Source organism: Colobus angolensis, unplaced genomic scaffold (genome assembly GCF_000951035.1).
Source record: "Colobus angolensis palliatus isolate OR3802 unplaced genomic scaffold, Cang.pa_1.0 Scaffold124, whole genome shotgun sequence".
NCBI lineage: Eukaryota > Metazoa > Chordata > Mammalia > Primates > Cercopithecidae > Colobus > Colobus angolensis.
The window spans coordinates 3,515,828-3,539,516 of record NW_012113586.1 but is presented as its reverse complement, the minus strand read 5'-3'; the positions used below and the strand labels follow the sequence as shown (position 1 = coordinate 3,539,516).

At 43.0% G+C, this 23,689-nt stretch overlaps 1 protein-coding gene across 1 annotated transcript in view; it reads left to right on the top strand.

The window, feature by feature from the left end:
* The window catches only part of PTGFRN (prostaglandin F2 receptor inhibitor), a 78,826-nt gene that overhangs the window by 42,989 nt on the left and 12,148 nt on the right, over positions 1 to 23,689 (top strand). Inside the window, exons 4-6 of the mRNA XM_011933081.1 lie at positions 488 to 868; positions 12,550 to 12,975; positions 18,211 to 18,630. Coding sequence (XP_011788471.1) covers positions 488 to 868; positions 12,550 to 12,975; positions 18,211 to 18,630 — 1,227 coding nt within the window. The remainder of the gene's footprint in view (positions 1 to 487; positions 869 to 12,549; positions 12,976 to 18,210; positions 18,631 to 23,689) is intronic.

The following is a 23,689-nucleotide window of genomic DNA, read 5'->3' as shown; positions in this document are numbered from 1 at the left end:
CCGCCCGTCTCGGCCTCCCAAAATGCTGGGATTACAGGCTTGAGCCACCGCGCCCGGCCTGGAGCAGAGTTTCTAAAGGCAGACAGCCTCGATTTGGATTCCATCTGTGCCACCTATCAGCTGTATGACCTTGGGCAAGTTACTTCTCTGTGCTTCAATTTCCTCATAGTAAAATTAGGATAATAGTAGTACCTACCTCTTAGGGTTGTTTTGAGGATTATTATATGTAAAACACTCACAACACTGCCTGGCATATATAGCAGGTATATATAAATGTTTGTGGCTATCGTTTTTATAAAATAAAAAGAAATATGGTATGTTCTGTTAATTTATTCATTAAATAATTCTCAAGCACTTATAACTGTACAAAGCCTTCTAACTTTAATGCTGTAAATAAGAACTTAAAAGGAGATGCTCTAAAGAGGGTGGAGAATAGAAGGGGCAAACATAGTCGATTACCTAGATATATTTGTTTTTCATTTTCAAGTTCTGCGAGCAGCTGTGCCCAAGAATGTGTCTGTGGCTGAAGGAAAGGAACTGGACCTGACCTGTAACATCACAACAGACCGAGCGGATGACGTCCGGCCCGAGGTGACATGGTCCTTCAGCAGGACACCTGACAGCACCCTACCTGGCTCCCGCGTGTTGGCGCGGCTTGACCGTGATTCCCTGGTGCACAGCTCGCCTCACATTGCTTTGAGTCATGTGGATGCACGCTCCTACCATTTATTGGTTCGGGATGTTAGCAAAGAAAACTCCGGCTACTATTTCTGCCACGTGTCCCTGTGGGCACCCGGACACAACAGGAGCTGGCACAAAGTGGCAGAGGCCGTGTCTTCCCCAGCTGGTGTGGGTGTGACCTGGCTAGGTGAGTGGTTTGGAGAATGACTCTTAACCTCTCCAGCTTAACCCCTCCTCGGAGTTATCTGAAGGAGTTATCTCAGGAGGCTCTGCACTTTGCATTATTTTGACATTATTTCTGTTGGTTCATGCATACTTTGACCCAGATAGATCCCAAGCTGGGGATGAAATAGAATCTGGCAGGCAAGGGAAATGTTTAGATAATGTGGCCTCAGTTGTCTCAATACCCTCATTTGAGAGTATATAGTTTCCTTTTGTTGTCGACATTTGCAGGGTCAGGGCACTGCTGAATGGCTCTTTGAAATGAATCTTTGTTGGAGGGAGAACGCTGCCATTCTTCGTTTGTTTCTCTTAGACTCCTAGGTGCTCCCTGGCAGGAGCTGGTGCTTTTCCAAAGCCCAATGCAGAAAGATAATTCCTTCAGTTATTGGAAAGCGTTTTTTTTTTGTTTTTTTTTTTTCCACGTCACACCCTGGAATCCCACAATATATCTTTATATACCAGTTACAACTAAAGGGCCTGCCTGCTTCTGTTGGCTTGTTTTGTGGATGCTCTCACCCCGGATATAATTTCCCCAGTGGAAGAGCAGCGTGGCTCTCAAATGTTGACCACCTTGCCACCCATTTTATAACAACCCGCTGTATATGTGAAGATCTTTGGCATGTCCTCTTATTTTATACTAAGCTCATCTTCCCCTACCTCTTTTTTCCCTAAATGTTTCCCCTCTCGGCAAAATGTACACTAACTTTTCCTAATTTTTGTTATGTCTTATAATTGCAAGTAATCAAAGGAGGGATGAGGTCAAGCTGGGTGTGGAAAGCTTCGCTCCCCACCTCCATTATTACAGAGATGGGACAGGCCTACCATCGCATTCTCCCCTGTTTTGCTCTCTCTACTGTCCATGAGTGCCTGAGCCCTGATGAAGGCATTTGGCATTGCTCTGATTATTAGCAGGCAAAACAGATCTTTAAAGGCCAGGAAACCATTTCCTCCTTTCTCTGATCCTTCTGCTATGACCTTCACCTCATACTTATCTCTTCCTTATCTCTGCATGGAAATCTTCTTTTGGGTTAGTGGCATATTCACTCTCTTTTTTCTCCCCGCTAATAAGCCTTTATTTGGCAAAGATGGGGAGTTGGCCAGTGGAGACAGAGGGGGCAGGGAGAAGAGCAATGAGAGTAAGCAGAAGGGACAATCCGATTCCGATGGAGACGAGGCAGGGTGTTCATCAGCCCTGTTAGCAAAGTGATCCTTTGATATCTGAAAAGAAAGAAGCGGGGTTTTTTTTATTCCTGCCGTCTGAACCCCGTGCAAGAGAGTCACTATGAAGTACTGAACTGGAACAATGTTGGCCCAGCTAGAACTCTCCTTAGCAACCTTCAAAATAAAACAGATGTTGTCAGCACCAAAAGAAGATTTTTCATCTCTGGAGCTGAATTTGTCTCACAGCTCTGATCCTTGGTGTATTGTATGGTGCTGTCAAATCCCAGCACTGGCTCTCCGTACCGGCTCCCCCTTCAACTTCTGAATCCCAGCTCGAGGACTTTTTTTTTTTTTTCATTGAAAGTGCTGCTTGCACTCCAATTTGAGGCTCCTTTGAAGTACTTGTGCATTGATCCCGGCATACCCGGGGGGAAATGCAGGGACTGTCAGACAACAGGAGGGGAGCTCTGGGAGAAATGGGCTTCTTTAACTGGAAGGGATTTGTTGGTAGCTGTGTTCTCCAGAGAGTGAAAAGAAATAAAGAGACTAAATTGTGGAAGAGGCTCAGTTATTATCCAAAGGATCCTGTCATTTGTTTTCCTATGGAGTGCCACTACCATTGTGAAAGTCATCAGTGTGCTTTTCCCTGACTGATGCTAACAGATATAGAACTTGCACCTTCCCCGGTGCTTTGCACGTAATAAGCACTCAATAAATATTAGCTGAGTGGGCCAATAAACCAGTACCCACACGTGAATTTTGTTAAAATTTGTGCATAGGAAAACTAGAATTGCTAAGAAAGCAGGAATGTTCAACTCCTAGGATATTCAGAGATACTTGCCCCTGAGTAAACCTAACAAAAGTGCGAGTGGTATGAAAAACGATTGCATTTTTCTTTTGTGTTCCTCTTAAATCTTCTCCTCCTTCCCTGTGCCTATGACTCAGACCACTACAGCTGCTTGGACACTTGTCAGGAGCGGGTAGGGCATGAGCACAGCAGCAGGTCCTTCTCAAAGAATTCCCCGCTGGACTCGGTCCAGAAGCCAGTGAGCCTGGCCTGACACTCCATGGTTGTCTCTAGATACGTAACGTGCATGTATGTGCATATGGATACCGTACCACATACAGCTTGAGATGAATATAAGGTAATTGAGAAGTGACCAAAAAAGATGGACAACCTGCCAAGCACTCTGTCTATATAGGTGGTCTTAGGTCGTGTAACTCTGGAATGTTGTCACAGAAAAGTTCTCGAGAGAGCTGGTTCGCTGTACAGGTAAGATGCAAAACTCAGTTTTGCCACTTGGCAGATTAAAATGAGTAATTACCATTTATGGAGTTTCTACTGTGTGCTAGGCACTGGACTAAGGACCTTACATGCATTAGAGGTTCAATGTGAAAATATTTTTGGCCTTGGGACTCAGCTTCTCTCCTGAAACTCCAGAGCATAGTCCTAAGAGTCCAAGGGTAGTTCTTGGCTTCATTAGCTTGGGGCTTGTGTACTGAGCTAGGTGAGGGGGTTGAAGCTGATTGGGGTTTTCTAAAATCCCACTGTGGAGGGCGATGACGTGAATGGGTCTGGCAAGTCCAGAGCACTTGCAGCCATTAAGAGGATCATGATAATTTTTTAGAGGGTGAGAAAAAACCTCTTTTACTTAGAATGTATGTCCTACTTTGAAGGGAAAGAGAAAAGATTTAAGTTGGCTTGCAAAATGAAGTACAATTTAAAGCAGGAAACATAAAAATAAAATCAAGATCAAAAGGGTAAAAGAAGAATAGATATTGCAAGGTGATTGGTATGAATTAGTTATTATATTTGAGCACTGAAATTGCCTCTGAAGTTCTGAAGAGTTGAGACAAAAAAAAAAGATGTGATTATACAGTTCTCCTCTGAGGAAGGAAAACATAAACTCTCTCAGAGAGACGAACTTTCTCTTGGCACTGAATTTATCATGTGCTCTTTCATTTTGGGGCATTGGAAAACATAATGGACAGGGCTTTCAACTGTTCTTTTACAAAAGGCCCTAAATGATTGTTTAAATGGATGTTTCTTATATCCACCCTCTGTAAAAGCTGAGGACATAAATCTTAAGTGTGTGAAGGGTTTCTGTAAGAAGCTGAATTACTGTGGGGGACAAATGATGCTTTGTGTTGATCCAATTTAGTATATGTCTAAAACAGAGAACCTAGCAGAATGGCTAGTTAATCTGCACATTAAGCCATCTCCTTCTGCTATCAGATGTCTTAAATGAGCCTTTGGCAAGAGTTGGATACTAATCAGTTCATGGTTGAGCTCTCTGCCCGAAGTACCAGACTTCTGTGGTGTTAATTGGAAGGGGTTCCACAGGCTTTGGATATAAGAGCTGGAGGAGGCAGGGTTGAGTTCTGCTGTTCAGTCTTAAGAACCTGATTTGCATTCTTCCCCACTAAAGGACTGGCCCCTCTTCAGCAGTGCGCCAGCAAGGAAGGTAATTATTTTCTTTAAAAGGAGCTGTTAATCTGCTAAGTACTTGGTAGAAACTTTAGAGTTCTGGGCCATTTATAGGAGATAAGATTTAGACCTGTAGGTTTTTTAAGGATAACTATTATCGGCTGTCTGTCCAGGATTATTCTGGAAGGCAGAAGAGCACGTGACCAAGTGTTGGAGTCAGGAGACCTGTGTTAGTCCTCCTTCACCACCTTCTAGGGATGTTGCCTTGGGTGTGTCGATGAACATTTCCAAGTAAGTTTTGGTTTCCTGGTTTAATTTGAAAATGCATATAAAGTGCTTAGTACGGTGCCTGGCTCCTAAATGCTCACTGCATTTTCTTGGTGGTGGCGATGATGATATGTTCGTGTTTGAGGGTCTTCCCCACCAAGTTCTTAACCAGTTAAGACCTAAGAGTTTGTCTTAGGGCACGGAGGAGCCCAGCGTAGAGGACTAGGAACATGTGTGTCCTAAAAGCAGCTGCTCCCAAGAGGAGCTAAAGAAAGGTGTTGAGCTGACCACATCCAGCCCTTTTCCTCCCCCTCAAGGCTGGTAATTCACTTTGCCTTCTCTGGAAGGAGCAAATGAGGATGAAGAAAGAAAAACTTCATGAGTATTTCTTTTTTTTTTTTTTTTTGAGACGGAGTCTTGCTCTGTCGCCCAGGCTGGAGTGCAGTGGTGCAATCTTGGCTCACTGCAACCTCTGCCTCCCGGGTTCAAGTGATTCTCCTGCCCTAGCCTCCTGAGTAGCTGGGACTACAGGTGCCCACCACCACACCCGGCTAATTTTTTTTGTATTTTTAGTAGAGACAGGGTTTCACCATGTTGGCCAGGATGGTCTCGATCTCTTGACCTCGTGATCTGCCCACCTCAGCCTCCCAAAAGTGCTGGGATTACAGGTGTGAGCCACCATGCCTGGCCCTTCATGAGTATTTCTTTGGGTGCAGGGCATAGATGTTGCATTCAAATAATGTTATTTTTATTGCTCCGAAATGGCTAGTGCTCCATACATCCTCATAATGGTTCTACCACAGTAAGGTAACGAGTCCCCCCTCCCACCCCCTCCCAACAATAGCTCCTTATTTGTAGCCTTCACTCATTAAATGTTGGTGAATATTTAATTGTTATACAAATAATGAGCGTGGTGTCATTTTGACAATTGGTCAATATGCTTTAGCTGCCTCTAAAGTACCTACCCAAATCAAAATAATAAAACCGTTTCAATAAAACCGTTTCATTAGCAGAGGCTGAGTACTCCTTCTGTTTCTTTTAACTGGTGCATGCAGCCATTCCTGTAATTAGCTGTGCCAAGTTAACTAAGTTTCAGAGCGGGTATTAGAACATGGTCCTGTTGTACACAGTTCAGGATTAGTGCTTCAGCTGTTGTTATCACTCTTGTCTTCCGGGACGTAGCAGGCTTTGAGAAAGATTAATAACCTGGGTGTGTAAGGAGGTTGCACAATTTGATCATACTAGGAGCCAGGCCATGGAGCCAAAGCCTGTCCTGTAATTCTGCTCTCACACACTCTGCAAGGCCTTAGTCTTCTAACTTAGCTCCTCTGGGCTTCATTTTTGCTTTTTGTTTGTTTTTCAATTGGAAGTGTACGTGAAAATAGGACCAATTTTATAAGGTTGTTATGGAGATTAACTGAAAACACAAGGAAAGTATATAGCTTGGTGCCTGGCATATAGAAAGCCCTTGATAAAAGCTCGTTGTTTAGCATTATTATCGTAAAATGGGGATAATACTACCTTCCTTACAAAATTGTCATGAGAGTAAAAGGAGGTATTTTGTATGAAAATCTCTAGATCAGGCTCTTGCACGTAGTAGGCACACAATACTTGTTTTTACAAATTAGCCAGTGATTCTGAAAGCTTTTCATTGTTTTGAAAGTTGTGACAAAGGAGTTTAATGAGCCATTATTTTTAAAGCCTTTCTTTTGGGGAGGGTCACTCTTTTGGAGTCTGTGTGTTGCTTGAGAGATGGCGTGGACATGAGCAGACACCTTCCTGGCATCCAGATTAGGGAGCAGATCCCTGCTTTTCAGAACGTCAGTGATGCCGCACTTGGACTGGCCTCAGTATTCTGTGAGAGGGCTTACAATGTGTGTTGTTGTTTGTTTTTAACTTTCAAAAATAGAAATTTACAAATATTCACAGGGAAGAAATAACCACCAACTTCAACAATAATCAATATTTTGCTGATCTTATTTTATCTCTCTTCCCTATTCCAGACACCAGACACACACAGACACACAAACACACACTGTTTTCTTCTGGAAGAGTATAAAGTATATCCCAGACATCATGTCATTTCACTGTTCAACACTTTAGTATGCATCTTTAATGATAAGCAGTTTTTAAACATAACCACCATTGCATTCTTAGCTGATTTCTTGATGAGATCAAGCAGAATGTAGCAGTAATCAGTGGTGAAATGCTTGTGCCCAAAATGAACATTTTAATGCAAAATATTAAATTTAGTTCAATTCAGCCAGTATGTTAGTATTTTTTATGTACAAGGCACTGCATGCACAGCACGTACAGAGAATCAAGGTGGCAGTCCCTGGCCCTGGGAAGAGTCCTGTGGAAGGCCCCTAAGACATACATACAAATAACCAAAGTTCAAGGCAGGATTCGCATAAAATCCTTAGAGAGCTGGGAGCTTGGCAGGTGGTGGGATTTGTTGAATATGAAGTAGGAGTGTGACATGCGAGTTCAAAGGAGGCATTCTTCGTTGAGTGGGAGGGGATACACAGAAGAGGTGTGTACATGACAGGCGTTGAAGAAGGGCACAATCTCTGCAAACCATTTTTAAAATTGTAAAACAATGTTAAAGGACAATCTCTGTCCATGCACCAAAACAAAAAAGAAATCAGAACCCACTCCTACTCCTACCATTCTGACATGGTAGAATCATATCTTCTCCAGGAGTGTAAGTCTAAAGTTGACCTACAAGGCTGGTGGATAGTTCAAATGAACCTGCCCCTCATAAGTTCACAAGCCAAAAATCCACTTGTTTTTGTTTGCCTTTGCATTAAAACTGAGACCTCCTTTTCTGAGGCCTAAGGTTAGTTTTAAGAGAGAATGAACAGACCAACTGTTGAGGTCAATGAAGAGATTGTTGTTTCCTTGCAAGCTGGAATTCCTATAGCTAGATGCACACATTGTGCAAGTCCCCCATACTCTCATTCTGCTATGTTTGGATACGTAGGATTCAGACAGATTCATTTCAGGGTGGAGAATGAAGTAGAATGAAAGAATCTCTTCAGTCATTATTTGAACTGCTTACTGAGCAGGTGGCCCAGGTGCTGAGGCAGACAGAACAGCAGGAAGGAAGGCAGAGAAACTGGAAGCATAGAATTAGCTAAGGAATGGTGAGAGGTGCTATCTGAGTGGAGTTGAGAAGGCAGTGGGTGCTGTGGCTGGGTGCATGCAGTGGAGGGCCTTGAAGCCAGGCTGGGGAGCATTTTCTTAACCCAGTAGGTGAGAGAAGAAGCCATGGGAGGCTTATAGAGCAGATGCCCAAGCAGTCATGTCAGTCATGTCAGGTGGCATTGGGAGGTTGTTACGGTCTTGGCTAGAGGGAGTGAGAGCCAGGGTGAAGGGGTTCTTCATGAGGTTTTCGCTTCTATTTGCAAATATTCATGAAGTGTCTACTCTGCATCAGGCCTGGGAACAAAGAAATGGAAGAGACGCTGAGGAGGTAGAATGTGCGAGACTTAGGAACCCTCAGAGTGGAGAGGTGGAATGGAAGGGAGAGCATTGAAGATGGCACACCTTTAACACTGAGCGACCTGGAGAATGAATGGCAGGAATGTGGTAGCAGGAATGGTTGTTGAAAAGTTTGGAGGTGGGGCTGGCTGTGTTTGGAGCAAGGTTTTAGCCCTCTCTCTCTCTCTCTCTCTCTCGCTTGCTCGCTCTGTGTGTGTGTGTGTGTGTGTTCGCTCTGTGTGTGTGTGTATGTGTGTTTGTGTGTTTGCAGAGGCAGATGTGGAGTGAGGTGAATTCGGTTGTGAGCGTGCTGCGGTCAAGATACCATGGATGCCCAGTCAGAATGCCCAGACCTCAGCTGAGGCCAGCGTTTGGGTCTGGTGGCTAAGGAAGAGCTGGGTTTTCATGTCTGGGGGAGTGAGCTTTGCGGTATGAGCAGGCCAGGGAGTGGGAGGAGAGAGAGAGCTGCCCAGGTGGTTGGCACAGGAGCTGGTTTTGACCCATTTTCTGTGTGTTCTGTGATCTGACCACTAATAGGTGAGTCAAGTCACTCGAACGTGTTTTTTTCATTGACAGATTAAAATTATATGTGTTTATGGTGTATCACATGGTGTTTTGAAATATGTATACATTGTTGAATGGCTGAATCAAGCTAATTAACATATCCATTACCTCATATACTTAGAATTTTTTGTGCTGAGAATGTTGAAGATCTATTCTCTTAGCAGTTTCCAAGTATACAATAAATGGTTATTAACTATAGTCACAATGTTGTACAATAGATTTCTGGAACTTATTCCTCCAGTCTAACTGAAATTTTGTGTCCTTTGCCTAGCATTCTTCCTTCCCCATCCCCCAGCCTCTGGTAATCACCATTTTACTCTCTGTTTCTATGAGCTCAGCTTTTTGAGCTCCCACATATGAGTGACATTATGTGGTATTTGTCTTTCTGTGCCTGGCTTATTTCACTTAACACTGTCCTCCAGGTTCATCCGTTTTGTTGCAAATGGCAGGATTTTGTTCTTTTTTTTTATGGTTGAATAGTAGTCTATTGTGTATATATACCACACTTTTTTAATCCATTCATCTGTTGATGGACACGGATTGTTTCCATATCTTGGCCCTTGTGAATAATGCTGCAATGAGCATCTCACGTCTTTCATCATCATTTTGACAGCCTTTGAAAAGGTGCCACTTTGAAAGAATCTGCACGGGGGTGGAAGTAAACCATGAAGGATCAAAGGGTCTGTCACCTGTGAGGAGACAGAAGAGGAGTCCCTACAGGCAACTTCATGGTGTTTTGGATCACACTGGTCAGTGAGGCTGAGGCGACGGCCTGCGGGGAGTTGTCTTCTGGGTCAGATTCCCTGTGGCAGTAACTTAGTGTCATGGCAGCACTGCACTCAGCGTTCCTAAAAATCATATGTCAGTCAGTGGAACTTAGAAAATACAAAGTTTAGAAGACAATAGGTTTGGTTCATCTGTGAGTTAAGGATGTACTTGAAAGGTGGGAGAAGATAGGGCTTGATAGGGCTTCATTCCCATCTGCCACTTTTGAGCTGTGTGGGCAAGCCACTAACTTATTTAAAGCTCTCCCCTCAGAAATGGGAACTGTGAATAATAATCACAAATATATACACGTGTCTGTGTATATGAATATGTGTGTACCTGCATACACACACACACCAGGCATCAGTCTAGGCATTTTAAGTACAGTGTATTTTAACTCTTAACCCTCACAATAACATTACGAGCTAGTTACTATCATCCCCATTTTTATGGGTGAGGCACCAGAGATCTGCGTAATCTACCCAAGGTCAATAGCAAGTAAATGGCAGAACCCGGATTTGAACACAGTCTGACTCCAAACCTCATCTCCTCACCACTGTTCTCTGCTGCATCACAGTTCGCTGTGCAGGGTTATGGTTCTCCAGTCTCCACACAGTCTCATGCCACACAGGAAGGGTCTCACGCCTTGTGCTTGAAATGGACTTGAGGCTCCATGTAACAGCCACTGCTGGCTGCTGCCTGCAGATAATTGATGTTCAGTGTTCTGGGGCAGTCTTGCTCTGTGCACAGCTGGTGCAAATCTGCCCTTTCCACATGAGATGGACTTAGTTGTCCTGCTCTGCACCCACATTGCTGCATACAGAATTTGACACGAAAGTTTAGTTGTGGAGTAATTTGAGCATTCCTTATCTTTTGCATATGATGGTGTAAACACAGCTGGGTGGTGTGTGTCCTTCCGTCAGTTTTTGCTAGGATGACGTGTGGTGTGCTGTGTTAGCACCATGCCCAGGAGCAGGATGTCCCCTAGCAGTGTGGCAGCACACGAGCCTGTAAATTGAGCAGTCAGGATGGCCGCTGGATTCCCCTCTAGCCCTGGCAGTCCCACAGCGTGTGGATTTCTCTGTGGTGTCCACATCACAGTACAGTGCGCTCTCCTGGATGGGTGCAAGCAATTAAATACTTGCGAATATGACATTGGAGGATTTAGGATTTTGAGTTCTTTCCATTTCCTGGCCCACTGAATCATTCTTGGAGAAATCATGATGTTATAAATTCCATTAGAAGTGTAAATCACAAGAAAAGTTCCTTGACCTCAGCAGCTTGTAATCTGTATGTCATAAATGAAAACAATGTTAAATAAAACTAAACTTTGATCAAGGTGATGCAGATAAAGATAGTGTTGATAAATGGAATGTTCTGTTTAGGTAGTATTATTTTTCTCCCAGAAGGCAAAGTGCTATGGGAGAAAAACGTGTAGCTTTTATAGGCCGGGCACGGTGGCTCGTTCCTGTAACCCCAGCACTTTGGGAGGCTGAGGTGGGCAGATCACTTGAGGTCAGGAGTTTGAGACCAGCCTGTCCAACATGGCAAAACCCTGTCTCTACTAAAAAAATACGAAAATGAGCTGGGTGTGGTGGTGTGTGCCTGAATTCCCAGCTATTTGGTTGGCTGAGGCATGAGAAATGCTTGAACCTGGGAGGCAGTTGCAGTGAGCTGAGATGGCGCCACTGCACTCCACATAGGAGACACAGTGAGACTCTGTCCAGAAAAAAAAAAAAAAGAAGAAGAAAAATGTAGCCTTTTCTAAAAGCCTGAACATTAAGGCAATAAACATTTAGTGCCTACTGCATAAAAGGCAGTGTATTTGGAGCTTGAGGATGAGACTGTAAGCAAAGAGTCATTGTGGAGTGGGCTAACTGGCATCCAAGGGTGCATAGATGGCTTATGGGAGCACAGAGGACATCCCTTCTGGGGACCCAGGTGACATTGAAGAATAAGTGGAAGTTTGTAGTGCATCCCGAACAGGTCATCACAGTGGCGTGAGGCTGTGTGGAGACTGGAGAACCTCAAGTAATCAGGTGTAGAGGAGCTGGGGGAAAGGAGAGGAAACCACAAGAGGATTCCAACACCAGCTCCTTGGCAGGTGTGGAGGAAGCCCTGGGGCCAAGGAGGACAGAACCATGGAGGTGCAGAAATGGATTAAATTGATGCAATGAACCCCAGAGGAGGGAGGGGTTTTTCTCCCAGTGAAAACAGGACTGTGGCAGAGGAAAGGGAATGCTAGGAGAATGCTAGCTTCCTTCCCACCCTTCCCTGCAGGGTCATGGGGTGCCAACTAGGGCCGGATTCACAGTGACACAGGTGAGTTACATGTGGTAGTAGCAAGAATGTCTGTGGGAGAGTTTGAGGATGGGAGTGCTTATTGACCACTGAACACAGATTCTGCAGAAAAAGGCAGAGGAACAGTAAAATGAGGACAGGAATATGTAGGGGGAATGATGACGTGAGGGCCTTGCATTTGGGGTATGGCCAAGGATGACAGGAAGCTGAGCCACTGTGAGACTGATGGGCCTAGTGTTGGGTGGGGTTTTCCAGTACTGCTCCAGTGGGGGCGTTGGAGGTCTGTGGTCTTGCTTGGCATTCCAGAGCAATCTTGGTAGGGGGTGAACACTGACCTTGTTAAGAGATTCTTCTCAGAAGACCTTAACCTCTTGGGGAAACTGACAGCAGACCCCAGCACCATGGAAAGATCAAGACTTTGGCCGAGGACATTGGGCCTCTGCCCTTGGGAGGTGTTCTTGGGGTGGGAGGTCTGAGAGGCAGTGTTTTACAGGTTTTGTAAAAACACTGTTATAGGATCCTACCCAATACAATGACTGATTTCTGTCTCTGTAGTCTGGCAGGAGAAACCTTTAATTGTCCAAACAAAAGCAGTCCTTGTCTCATTCCTTTTGCTAATTCTTGCTACGTTGCTCTAATTATTTTCCTATCCTGGCCTTTCTGTTTCTCTTGTTCAGAACCAGACTACCAGGTGTACCTGAATGCTTCCAAGGTCCCCGGGTTTGCGGATGACCCCACAGAACTGGCATGCCGGGTGGTGGACACGAAGAGTGGGGAGGCGAATGTCCGATTCACGGTTTCGTGGTACTACAGGATGAACCGGCGCAGCGACGATGTGGTGACCAGCGAGCTGCTTGCCGTCATGGATGGGGACTGGACGCTGAAATATGGAGAGAGGAGCAAGCAGCGGGCCCAGGATGGAGACTTTATTTTTTCTAAGGAACATACAGACACGTTCAATTTCCGGATCCAAAGGACCACAGAGGAAGACAGAGGCAATTATTACTGTGTCGTGTCTGCCTGGACCAAACAGCGGAACAACAGCTGGGTGAAAAGCAAGGATGTCTTCTCCAAGCCCATTAACATATTTTGGGCATTAGAAGGTAGGAACTTTTTTCTTGTTATTCATTTTTGTTTTGTCTTTGCTTAAGTCATGCCTCTGTGTGTTTTCAGATGCACAGTTACCCTCTGCAGGTTATCACTTACACTAGGAATGTATGTCCTGGACATTGATCACCATGCGACCTGCTATACCTCCTTGGACTCACTATCACCCCTCCTCTATCCCTAAGCCCCAGAGAGGTCCCTCTCCAACTTACTGTCATCAGCCAAGTCTCTTGTTTCCTGAACTTTACCTCTGAATGTTCCTTTTCTCTTTCTTGTGTTAAACCTGATGACTCTTTCCCCTGGAGAAACAGTTACCTCTCTGAGGACAGTTTCCCCCAGAGCCCACCTAAGTGGTGCCCATTTTCTTCCCACACTTCTCATAACTGGGCCTAGAGGTGGAGCAGGTGCCCTCCTTGATCCTCCCTGCAGCTTCCAGGCTGTTTTTGCCCACTCTTAAAAATACCTAGCTTCGAATCTCATGTCATCATCACAGCATACCACCTCTTCTCGTTACTATTGCCTGTTGCCTCCTAGATCCTTCATTCGTTCTTTGAGGATGTTAGTGTTTGTTTCATGGCCACTCTGACACTGCTCCCATCTTGGTAACTTCAGTATCTGTGTAGAGCACTGACTGGGTCACAGTTGGAAGCACCCTAGGAACTTAAAAAAAAAAAAATGCTGGTGCTTTGTCCCACCAGAAATTCTCCCATCCAAATACTAACCAGGCCCGACCCTGCTTAGCTTCCAAGATCAGACGAGATCGGGCGGGTCCCACCAGAAATTCTATTTTAGTTGGTCTGAAGTATACGCATTCTGGGCACTGGAATTTTTAAATGCTGCCATAGTGATTTTCATGTGCAGCCAAGGTGGCCAACTGTAATACAGTTAATCCTGTCATTCTCAGTTGCTTGTCGTCCTCTCTCTAGTCATCATGTCCTCTATCCGATTTTGGTCCTACACTCCCGTGCTTATATGCTACATTAGACCGTCTCCCTTCTGATAACTGAAACCCCTCCACAGTCTCAATTTCAAGCATCCTTTTCTCTAAACGTATCTCCTTTCTTTCTACACTGCTCCCTCTAGTACTCCAGCAACAATCCCCGAATCCTACTGGGGCCAACAATCTGTTAATGCTACCACCTGACATCGTCCTTCACTCCCATTGTGTCTTCATGTCTCTCTCACTAGGGTGCCCGTTTGTAGTCCAGAGTACACCTGGACTGGTGTACGTTATGATAGCACCTTCTTTCATTCTCAGAGGTAAGGCTGGGAGGCAGGGGTAAGTTATGTGGTCACCTACTGTTACCTAGCCTAAATTCCCAGTCAGTCTTAATCACTCCCTTGCATACACCCCTAGCTCCCTTCCTTTCTCAGTTTGCATTAGACTCTGGCCAAACCACAACCCAGTTCAAAGGCAGCTTTCTGCAGCCTCCCTACCCGTGCCCACAGAGCTAATGTGGTTGGAGAGGAACATTCAAACATGTTGACTGGTCTCCCTTTAAAATAGTGGTCACTTGTGACAAGTGGGCTCTCAGCACTGCCTGAGAATTATTCTGCATTTCCTTAGTCTGTTTATCTCCCCACTCTCCTAAGTGATTACTGCATACAACCTTCTGTCTCTGCAAACCTCCTCCCACAGCTTCTTTCTCAGCTGTTGGCCCTGCTTCCTGTCCTCCTAAAAGTAGAAATAATCAGGAGAATACTCATTCACGCTGCCCCAGGGCTGAGACCAGGTCACCCGGCATACGACCTGGCAGAGGCCAGCCGCTCTCACTACTTAGACCATGGCTGCTCTCTCTTACGTCTTCAGTAATTCTCTCCCTTCTGGACCTTTCCCATCGGTCCGTCAATGTGCTGTTAGAACCAGGTTTCCTTGGGTTTTTAAGAGGGGGTGGGGAGTGAGGGTTGTGGTATTTTTTGTTGTTTTAGTTTTGTTTTGTTTTTAGGGACAGGGTCTCACTCTGTTGCCCAGGCTGGAGTGCAGTGGTGTGATTGTAGCTCATTGCAGCCTCGACCTCCTGGGCTCCAGTGATCCTCCCACCTTAGCCTCCTGAGCAGTTGGGACTACGGGTGCTCACCACCACATACAGCTTATTATTATTATTATTATTTTTGAGACAGGGTTTTGCTCTGTTACCCAGGCTGACTTGCAGTGTCATGATCATGGCTTACTGTAGCTTCAGCCTCCTAGGTAGGTTAAAGTTATCCTCCCACCTCAGCCTCCCGAGTAGTTGGAACTAGAGGCACTACAGGCCTTTACCATGATGCCTGGCTATTTTTCTGGGGGGTGGGGGTAGAGACAGGATCTCAGTGTGTTGTTCAGGCTGGTCTTGAACTCCTAGCCTCAAATGACCCTCCTGCCTTGGCTTCCCAAAGTGCTAGGATTACAGGCATGACCCACTGTGCCAGGCCCCCACCTTTTTTATGCTAATCTTGATCTTGCTTCTTCATCCATCTGTCTGTTGCCGGCACCTATTTGTCTACTTATTACTTTTTCCTTTTATAACAGTAATATTTGATGTAGACATACTCAGTGTGTCTGGTTTTTCTCCTTCCGTTCTCTCTGGTACCTACTCGAATCAGGCTTTCCCCTCAGCTGCTTGTGGTAAGGTGGCCAGTAATCATCATATTGGAAAATCCTATTGTCAGTTATTTTATTTGACTTAGCAGAATTTGGCACAAGTGATTCCCTCCTCATGGGAGTCCTTTGGTTTTTCCCTTGGCTTGTGGGACACTGCCTTCTCAGGGCGTTTTTCCAACTTGATTAGCTATTTCTCAGCCTCCTTTGCTGGCTTCTATTCATTTTTTGAACCCTGGAACATTAGACTACCTCAGGACGTAGTCTTCGGACATAGCCCTTGGACTTGGACTTCTTTTCTGTTTAACCTCACCTTCTTGGTGATGTCTCTAATCTCATGAATTTAAATACCACCTAGACACCAGTGACTGCAGATTTACATGTCTACCCCGGACCTCTTTCCAGAACTCCAGACTCAATATTACATTGCGTTCTTGACACTATTTGACTAACGGGCATCTCAAATTTCTGTTCAAAAGGACGCTTCCCATCGCATCTGCCAGCTCTCTTCTCCCAGCCTTCTCCAGCACCATTGTTCCAGTGGCTCAGCCCAAAACCTTCATCCTGGACTCCTCGTTCTTAAAATTGACTTAGAATCTGGCTACTTTTCACACTCTGCCATTTATGGTGCCACCCTTGCCTGGATTATATCCCTGGCCTCCCAGCTCGTCTCCTTGCTCTGCCCTAGCACACGGCAGCTGGAACAATCCTGCTAAATATAAGTCAGGTCCTGAAACTCCTCTGGTCTGAATCTTCAGTGCCTCCCCATCTCACTCAGAGCAAAACCCAGAATCCTCTAAGTGGTCTTAGGTGTTCTGTACCAACTGGTCCCATTACCTTCTGGCCTCACCTAGCACCCTCCCCAGCACCCACTCCATCCAGCCACTCTGCCCTTCCAGGCTCCTCAAATATACCAGGTGTGCTCCTGGCTTGTAGCTTTCTGCCTGCTGTTCCATCAGCCTAGAATGCTTTTCCCAAGATAGATAGGACTTGCTCCCTCACTTCCTTCAGGTCCTTTTTATTTATTTTATTTTATTTTTAATTTTAATTTTATTTTTTTTAGAATCATGGGCCTGCTCTCTCACCCAGGCTGAAGTACAGTGGCACCATCATAACTCATTGTTGCCTCAAACTCCTGGGCTCAAGCCTCCCAAGTAGCTGGGACTATAGGCACATGCTCTGTGCCTGGCTAATTATTTAATTTTATTTTTAGAGACACGGGGTCTTGCTATGTTGTCCAGGTTGATCTCAAACTCCTGACCTCACGCAGTCCTCTTGCCTCAGCCTCTGTAATCACTGAGGTTATAGGCGTGAGCCACTACACCCAGCTCAGGTTCTTTTTAAAATGTTGCGTCCTCGGTGAGGATGTCCCTGATCTCTCTATTTACAGTTGCAGCACACACACCTTCCTTCCATATACAAATCCACGCTTTTTCTCTTCCTTGGTTGCTCATTATCTCTTAAACATTTATTGCCATCTAACGATACCATATATTTTACTTGTGTATTTCATTTGTCTTCCTTCACTAGCATATAAAGGGAGGGATTTTTGTATTTATTTATTCACCGTTATGTTTCCAGTACCTGCAGTGTGGAAGGCTCTCAATAAATACATGTTTAAATTGGTGAATGAATGACCAAACTCACAGGAAAATCAAGAAAGAATGTGGTGGCTCAGTGGAAGCTCAGCAGTCAGTGGTTCTGGAGAGAGTTCATAATATATATGTTCTGCTAATCGGTTTGGTAGAACAAGTGTTCCAAAAAATCTAATGTAAAAATCTCATCTTGTAACTGGACGGATTATAGGATTCATCATCTTATTAAAGGATAAAAAGAATGTGTCTAATTCATTTATTCATCCACTCAACAAATACTTAAGCACCTTCCAAGTGCCTGACATTGTGCTACTATAATAGATGAATTCTAATGTGTACCTGCGTAGGCATTGTTGTTTTGACAGAGACACAAGGAGTAATCCGCTTAAACCTAAAGTTAGCGTGGCCATAGACACCTCTCAAAATGGTTAAATAGCATTTCTGAAATTAAAGTGTAAACCAAGTGGAAATTATTAGATCTGCAAATATATACGCTACAGTCATTTTAGCAATAAATCTGTAATGTCACTATCATATGATTAAACAGAGAGAACTCATTTCTCCCTTGCTGTATTCCTCCCTGCAGGCTGGCTTAGCTAGGGGCACTTTCCCTGCATTTAGCAGACCCCTGCGGAGGAGAGGCAAATTGTATGGCCAGGAGCCTGGCTTGGAGGTCATGGTGTTGTGTTCAACCATGTCTTTCCCACCTTGCTAGAAGTGCCCTCTGCCTTGCATCTTTTGGAGCACCAATAGTGGGTTCCCAGACTCTTCCTGGTGAAACTTCTTAAGGACTTAAAAAATCCTTAAAACTGGTTCTCACCATAATTTCCTCTCTCCTGACACCCACTGATTAATTTCAGACTGTTAACTTCCAATGGGGTGGTTTTAGCCTGCTTATAGATACACATGATTTTCTTTCTGAGTTTCCCGATTTTCATAGGTGCTTTTGTGTGGAAATTTGCAAATAAATTTCTATTTCTTGGTTATTTTGCTTTTAGTTGCATTTTTATTTTAACTGATCTTGTTGGAAATCATATCCTTCTGGTCCTTCATTCCAGATTCTGTGCTTGTGGTGAAGGCGAGGCAGCCAAAGCCTTTCTTTGCTGCAGGAAATACATTTGAGATGACTTGCAAAGTATCTTCCAAGAATATTAAGTCGCCACGCTACTCTGTTCTCATCACGGCTGAGAAGCCTGTCGGTGACCTCTCCAGTCCCAATGAAACGAAGTACATCATCTCTCTGGACCAGGATTCTGTGGTGAAGCTGGAGAATTGGACAGACGCATCACGGGTGGATGGCGTTGTTTTAGAAAAAGTGCAGGAGGATGAGTTCCGCTATCGAATGTACCAGACTCAGGTCTCAGACGCAGGGCTGTACCGCTGCATGGTGACAGCCTGGTCTCCTGTCAGAGGCAGCCTTTGGCGAGAAGCAGCAACCAGTCTCTCCAATCCTATTGAGATAGACTTCCAAACCTCAGGTGAGCAGGGAGTCCTGTTGAATCCTAGATGGAGCTAGAAGAGACTCTAGGGTTTTGATCAGATGCCCTCATTTTTATAAACAGCTTTGTTAAGATGCAATTCATATGCCATACAATTACCTGTTTAAAGTGCATAATTCAGTGACTTTTCACATATTCACAAAGTTGTGTGATCATCACCACAACCAGTTTTAGAACATTTTCATGACCCCAAAAGAAACCTGGACCCCTCAGCCAATATCCTCCATTCACACTCCATTCCCCACCTCCCATTCTGCAACAACCATGATCTACTTTCTGTCTCTAGACATTTTGCCTATTATGGACATTTCACATAAATGGAATATAATATGTGGCCTTTGTATCTGGCTTCTTTTTTGGAGCAAAATGTTTTCAAGGGTCATCCATATTGTAGCATGTATCGGTGCTTTGTTCATTTTTATGACTGAATAAGATTCCATTGTATGCATGTGCCACATTTTGTTTATCCATTCATCAGTTGATGGACATTTGGGTGTTTCCAGTTCTTGGCTATTATAAATAATGCCGCTGTGGACATTCATATACAAGTTTTTGGATGAATGTATGTTTTCATTTCTGCTTTCATTTTAAGAAAATGAACTGAGGCTCAGCTACTTCAGATACTTTAGGGAACATGGTGGAGTATAAAGAAAGAGAGGAGGGAATCGAGCCTCCCAGGGTGTTAAATGACTTGCCAAAAGTGGAAGATTTTTAACAGCCTTTGTCTGTGTATGTGTGTGTTTCAGTAGGAAGATGATTTGAACGTATTTCAACCCCAATCTTATTTAGAATATCAATGCAAAGGATTATCATTTGTGAGTTTAAGACTAAATGTTTTCACTAACTCTGCCCTGGGTTCCTGGGTTTTAGTTAGAAATTTGTGAATGTATATATTGATACTCCTCTGTAAAAATTCAGGTATCAATTGAGTCAGTATAATGAATGCAAGATATTTATTGAATTAAATAATTAGTATTTATATTAAAGATAAGCTAGACTCTAATAAAGTTTGTTTTCTATTAATATTATTTTGTATTATTATAACCTTTTATGGTATATAGTGAAATAATCTTCTAACATCTCTTGACTTTTAAATTAAAGGGTAAATATTGATTTAAGCCCTTAGATTTGGAAAGAGCAGAGAAAGCATAGGCTTCCTTTATTGTGTATCTGTTTGTTTTTAATAGCAGCTTTATTGAGATAGATCTCACATACCGTAAAATTCACTATATAAGTGTACAATTTAGTGGTTTCTAGTATAGTCACAGAGTTGTACAACCATCACCACTATCTAATTCCAGAACATTTTAATCACCTCAAAAAGAAACTCCGCTGTCGTTAGTAATCATTCCCATGCCCCCATGCCCCTGCCCCAGCAACCACTAATTTACTTTCTGTCTCTATAGATTTACCTCTTCTGGGTATTTCATATGAATTGAATCATGTTATATGTGGACTTTCGTGACTTGCTTTTTTTCACTTAGCATAATGTTTTCAAGGTCCATTCATGTTGTAGCAGGTATCAGTACTTCATTTCCTTTCTATGGCTGAATAATATTTCATTGTATGGATATGCTGCATTTGTTTATCCATTCATCTGTTGATGGACGTTTAGACTATTTCTACTTTTTGGTTATTATGAATAGTGCTGCCATAAACATTATTATTTGAAAATATCTTCTCCCATTCTGTGTGTTGTCTTTCACTTTCTTAATGATGTCCCTTGAAACACCAGATTTTTAAATTTTGATGAAGTCTAGTTCATCTGCTTTTTTTTTTCTCCTTTTGCTGCTTGTGTTTTTGCTATGTCTAAGAAATCACTGCCTAATCTAAGGCTGTGAGGATTAGCACCTATGTTTTCTTCCAAGAGTTTATAGTTTTAGCTCTTACATTTTAGGCTATGATTCATGTTAATTTTTGTATGTAGTTAAGAGGAAGGGATCCAAGTTTTATTATCTTGCAAGGAGATAGCCAGTTGTCCTGGCACCATTTATTGAAAAGTGTATTTCTCCCATTGATTTGTTTATGTACCCTTGTCAAAAATCATTTAATCATAAATGTAAGGTTTATTTCTAGACTGTCAATTCTATTTCAGTGATCTAGATTTCTGTTCCTATACCAGTATCACATTGTTTGATTACTGTAGCTTTGTAGTTAGTTTTGAAATCAAGAAGTTGGAGACTTCCAATTTTGTTCTTTTTCAAGGTTGTTTTGACTGTTTTGGATACCTTGCATTTCCATGTGACTTTTAGGATCAGCCTGTTAATTTCCACAGTCCAGGCATCTGGGACTTTGATGGGGATTGTGTTAAATCTGTAGATCAACAATCATCAATGCTTTGGAAAGCATTGCCATTTAACACTATTGTTTTTCATTTGATAAACATGGGATATCTTTCTATTTATTTAGGTATTAAATTTTTTCCATGGTGTTTTGTAGTTTTTGGTGTACAAATCATGTTTCTTTTGTTAAATTTATCCTAAGTATTTTATTCTTTTTGATGCTATTGTCAATAGAATTGCTTTCTTAATTTACTTTTCTGCTTGTTTATTCATTGCATTTTTATAGAAGTACAACTGGCTTTTGTATATTGATCTTGAATCCTGTGACCTTGCTGAACTTGTTTATTAATTCTAATTAATTCTAAAGTTTGGGGACTCGTTACAATTTTTAAAATACAAGATTATGTCATCTGTGAATAGAACTAGTTTTAGTTCTCCCTTCCAAACTGAATATCTTCTATTTCTTTTTCTTGAGTAATTGCTCAGCCAGAACCTCCAATACAGTGTTGAATAGAAGTAGCACAAGTGGACATTCTTGTCTTGTTTCTGATCGTAGGGGGAAAGTGTTCAGTCTCATTCACCTTTAAGTATCGTGTTCACTGTGATTTTCATAGATGCCCTTTATCAGAATGAGGAAGTTTCCTTCTACTCCTAGTGTGTTTCCTTCCATTCTTAGTTTTTTTTTCATTCCTAGTTTGTTGAGTATTTTTGTCATGGAAAGGTGTTGAATGTGGTCAGATGCTTTTTCTGTGTCTGTTGAGATGAGATGATTATGTGGTTTTTGTCCTTTATTTGTGTATTTGTTTTGCTGTCTGTAGGAATCTGTTCCATCTTGTTTTACATTTGTTATTTGATCTTTCTTTTAAACTCTCATGTGGAAAAGGGGAGACACAGAGTCTTTTGTATCTATTTCTGGGTGAGGAATGGATGTTGAATCTATTCCTCAGTTCTTTAAATCTCAGCATAACAGATAAAACCACTGTAGCTTCCAGGTTGAATAGATTGCCTAAGGTTTTTATTTTATTTAATCCACAGAGTTGTCATGGCCAGTTCACATTTTAATTAGAAGAAGCTGCCATCAAATTCAGCACCCAGCACAATACTGTAGCCCTGAATAGCCACCAGCAAACATTGATTTGAAACTGAACAGCCTTTGCTTCCTAAAAATCAGTGACATACCTTAAGACACGCAACAAAGGGGTTCTTCAATGTTCACCTCCCTGTCCCCTGATTTCAGGGCATCTGCTTTTTGGTACTGAAAACCAAGGAGCCCTACTGAGTGCTAGCTTTTACTGATTCAAAGTGTCAAGAGGAAAATGGTATTTAAATATGATAGTGTAGGCTTTGGCCTTTTAAAAGAAGGATAATAAATTTTTTTCTTTGTAATATATATAGAAAATGTGAAAATATAGTAATGTAGAAAGAAGGAAAAGAGACTCATCCATCCTCCTACCAGAGACTGTTAATTTGTGTTGTTCATCTTCTTAGAATGTTTTTCTTGTATGTTTTCTTCATGACTTTGAGATCAAGCTGTACATACAATTTTAGGACCTGCTTTTCTCCCTTTAGTGTTATAAGATCAGCACTTTCCATATTGTAACCAGTTCTAGGTGAATATTAGTACCACCTTTAATAACTTTACATACTTGAATTTGCTTAGCCATTACCCTAGGATGGACATGCAGATGGTCTGTAACTTTTGCTTTCGTTAAAAAAAGGACCAGTAACAGCTTTTTTTAGAAGCCAAGGTTGGAACATGGTTTATGTCAATGTTTGTATTTAAAAGTTAAGTAGTTCCTATACTCTCTGCAGACTACGAATTGGGGGACCCCTAGTGACTCTGGTTGTTCATTTAAACTCTCTGTACCATACCCTGTCATCTGTGAAGTAAACCAGACAAATCCCCTCACAAAAACAGCATTACCACAGAAATTGACCATAATGAAAATATTTCTAAGCCTGGGATAATGACCCATATTAACAGTGAGCTGCTGATTTCATTAGGAGGAAATCCACTCCTGTGAATAGCTCACCACAATGCAGGCCTTTTCCCCAGTCCTTGTCTGCCTTGTGAGCTGCAGCACAAATGCTCCGTTGATTCCCACGTCCAGTAGGGGAAGTGAGAACTGTAATGTGACCTAAGAGGTATTTGGGTTTTCTTTGGAAACATAAAGAAAAAGTGAAATTTATTCGAATTAAGTAAGTCTTCTTTGCTGCTTCAAATTAAAAAGATAAATCCATGAGAATTTCTTAAGGTTTTGTCGTTTTATGTTCTCTTAGGAGGGGCCTGAACACTAGAAAAGCCCCTCTGTGTAGTTCTGTGCATTACCATGACATTTCTAATCTGAGAAAAATGTGACACACACCCCTCCTTGCTCACCATAGTTGCTGCTAACCTGTACTCACTGACAGATGGCCGCCTATGGCATAAGTGTCCCCAGTCACCACACAGAGCCAACTCTGGGCAGTTTGGCTTAATCCTGCCCCACCTTACCATTCCAGGCAGAGCAAGTCCAGGGTATAAGGCCTGAGGGAGCCAGGGCTTAGAGCTGTGTTAATTGAAGGGGATGATGTCCAGAAATAGGTCAGGCTTCCTTGTCTTTGCTTTCATCCCTTTCCCCATTTCCTGGAACAGCCGTTCTGTCAGTTCTTTATCCCCTTAGAGTTACATACGCCCCTGCTATTCCCTGAATAATCAGAACTCTCAGCAGTTCCCCACCCAGAGCTGCCTAACCCCCCTAGGGTTCAATATTCTG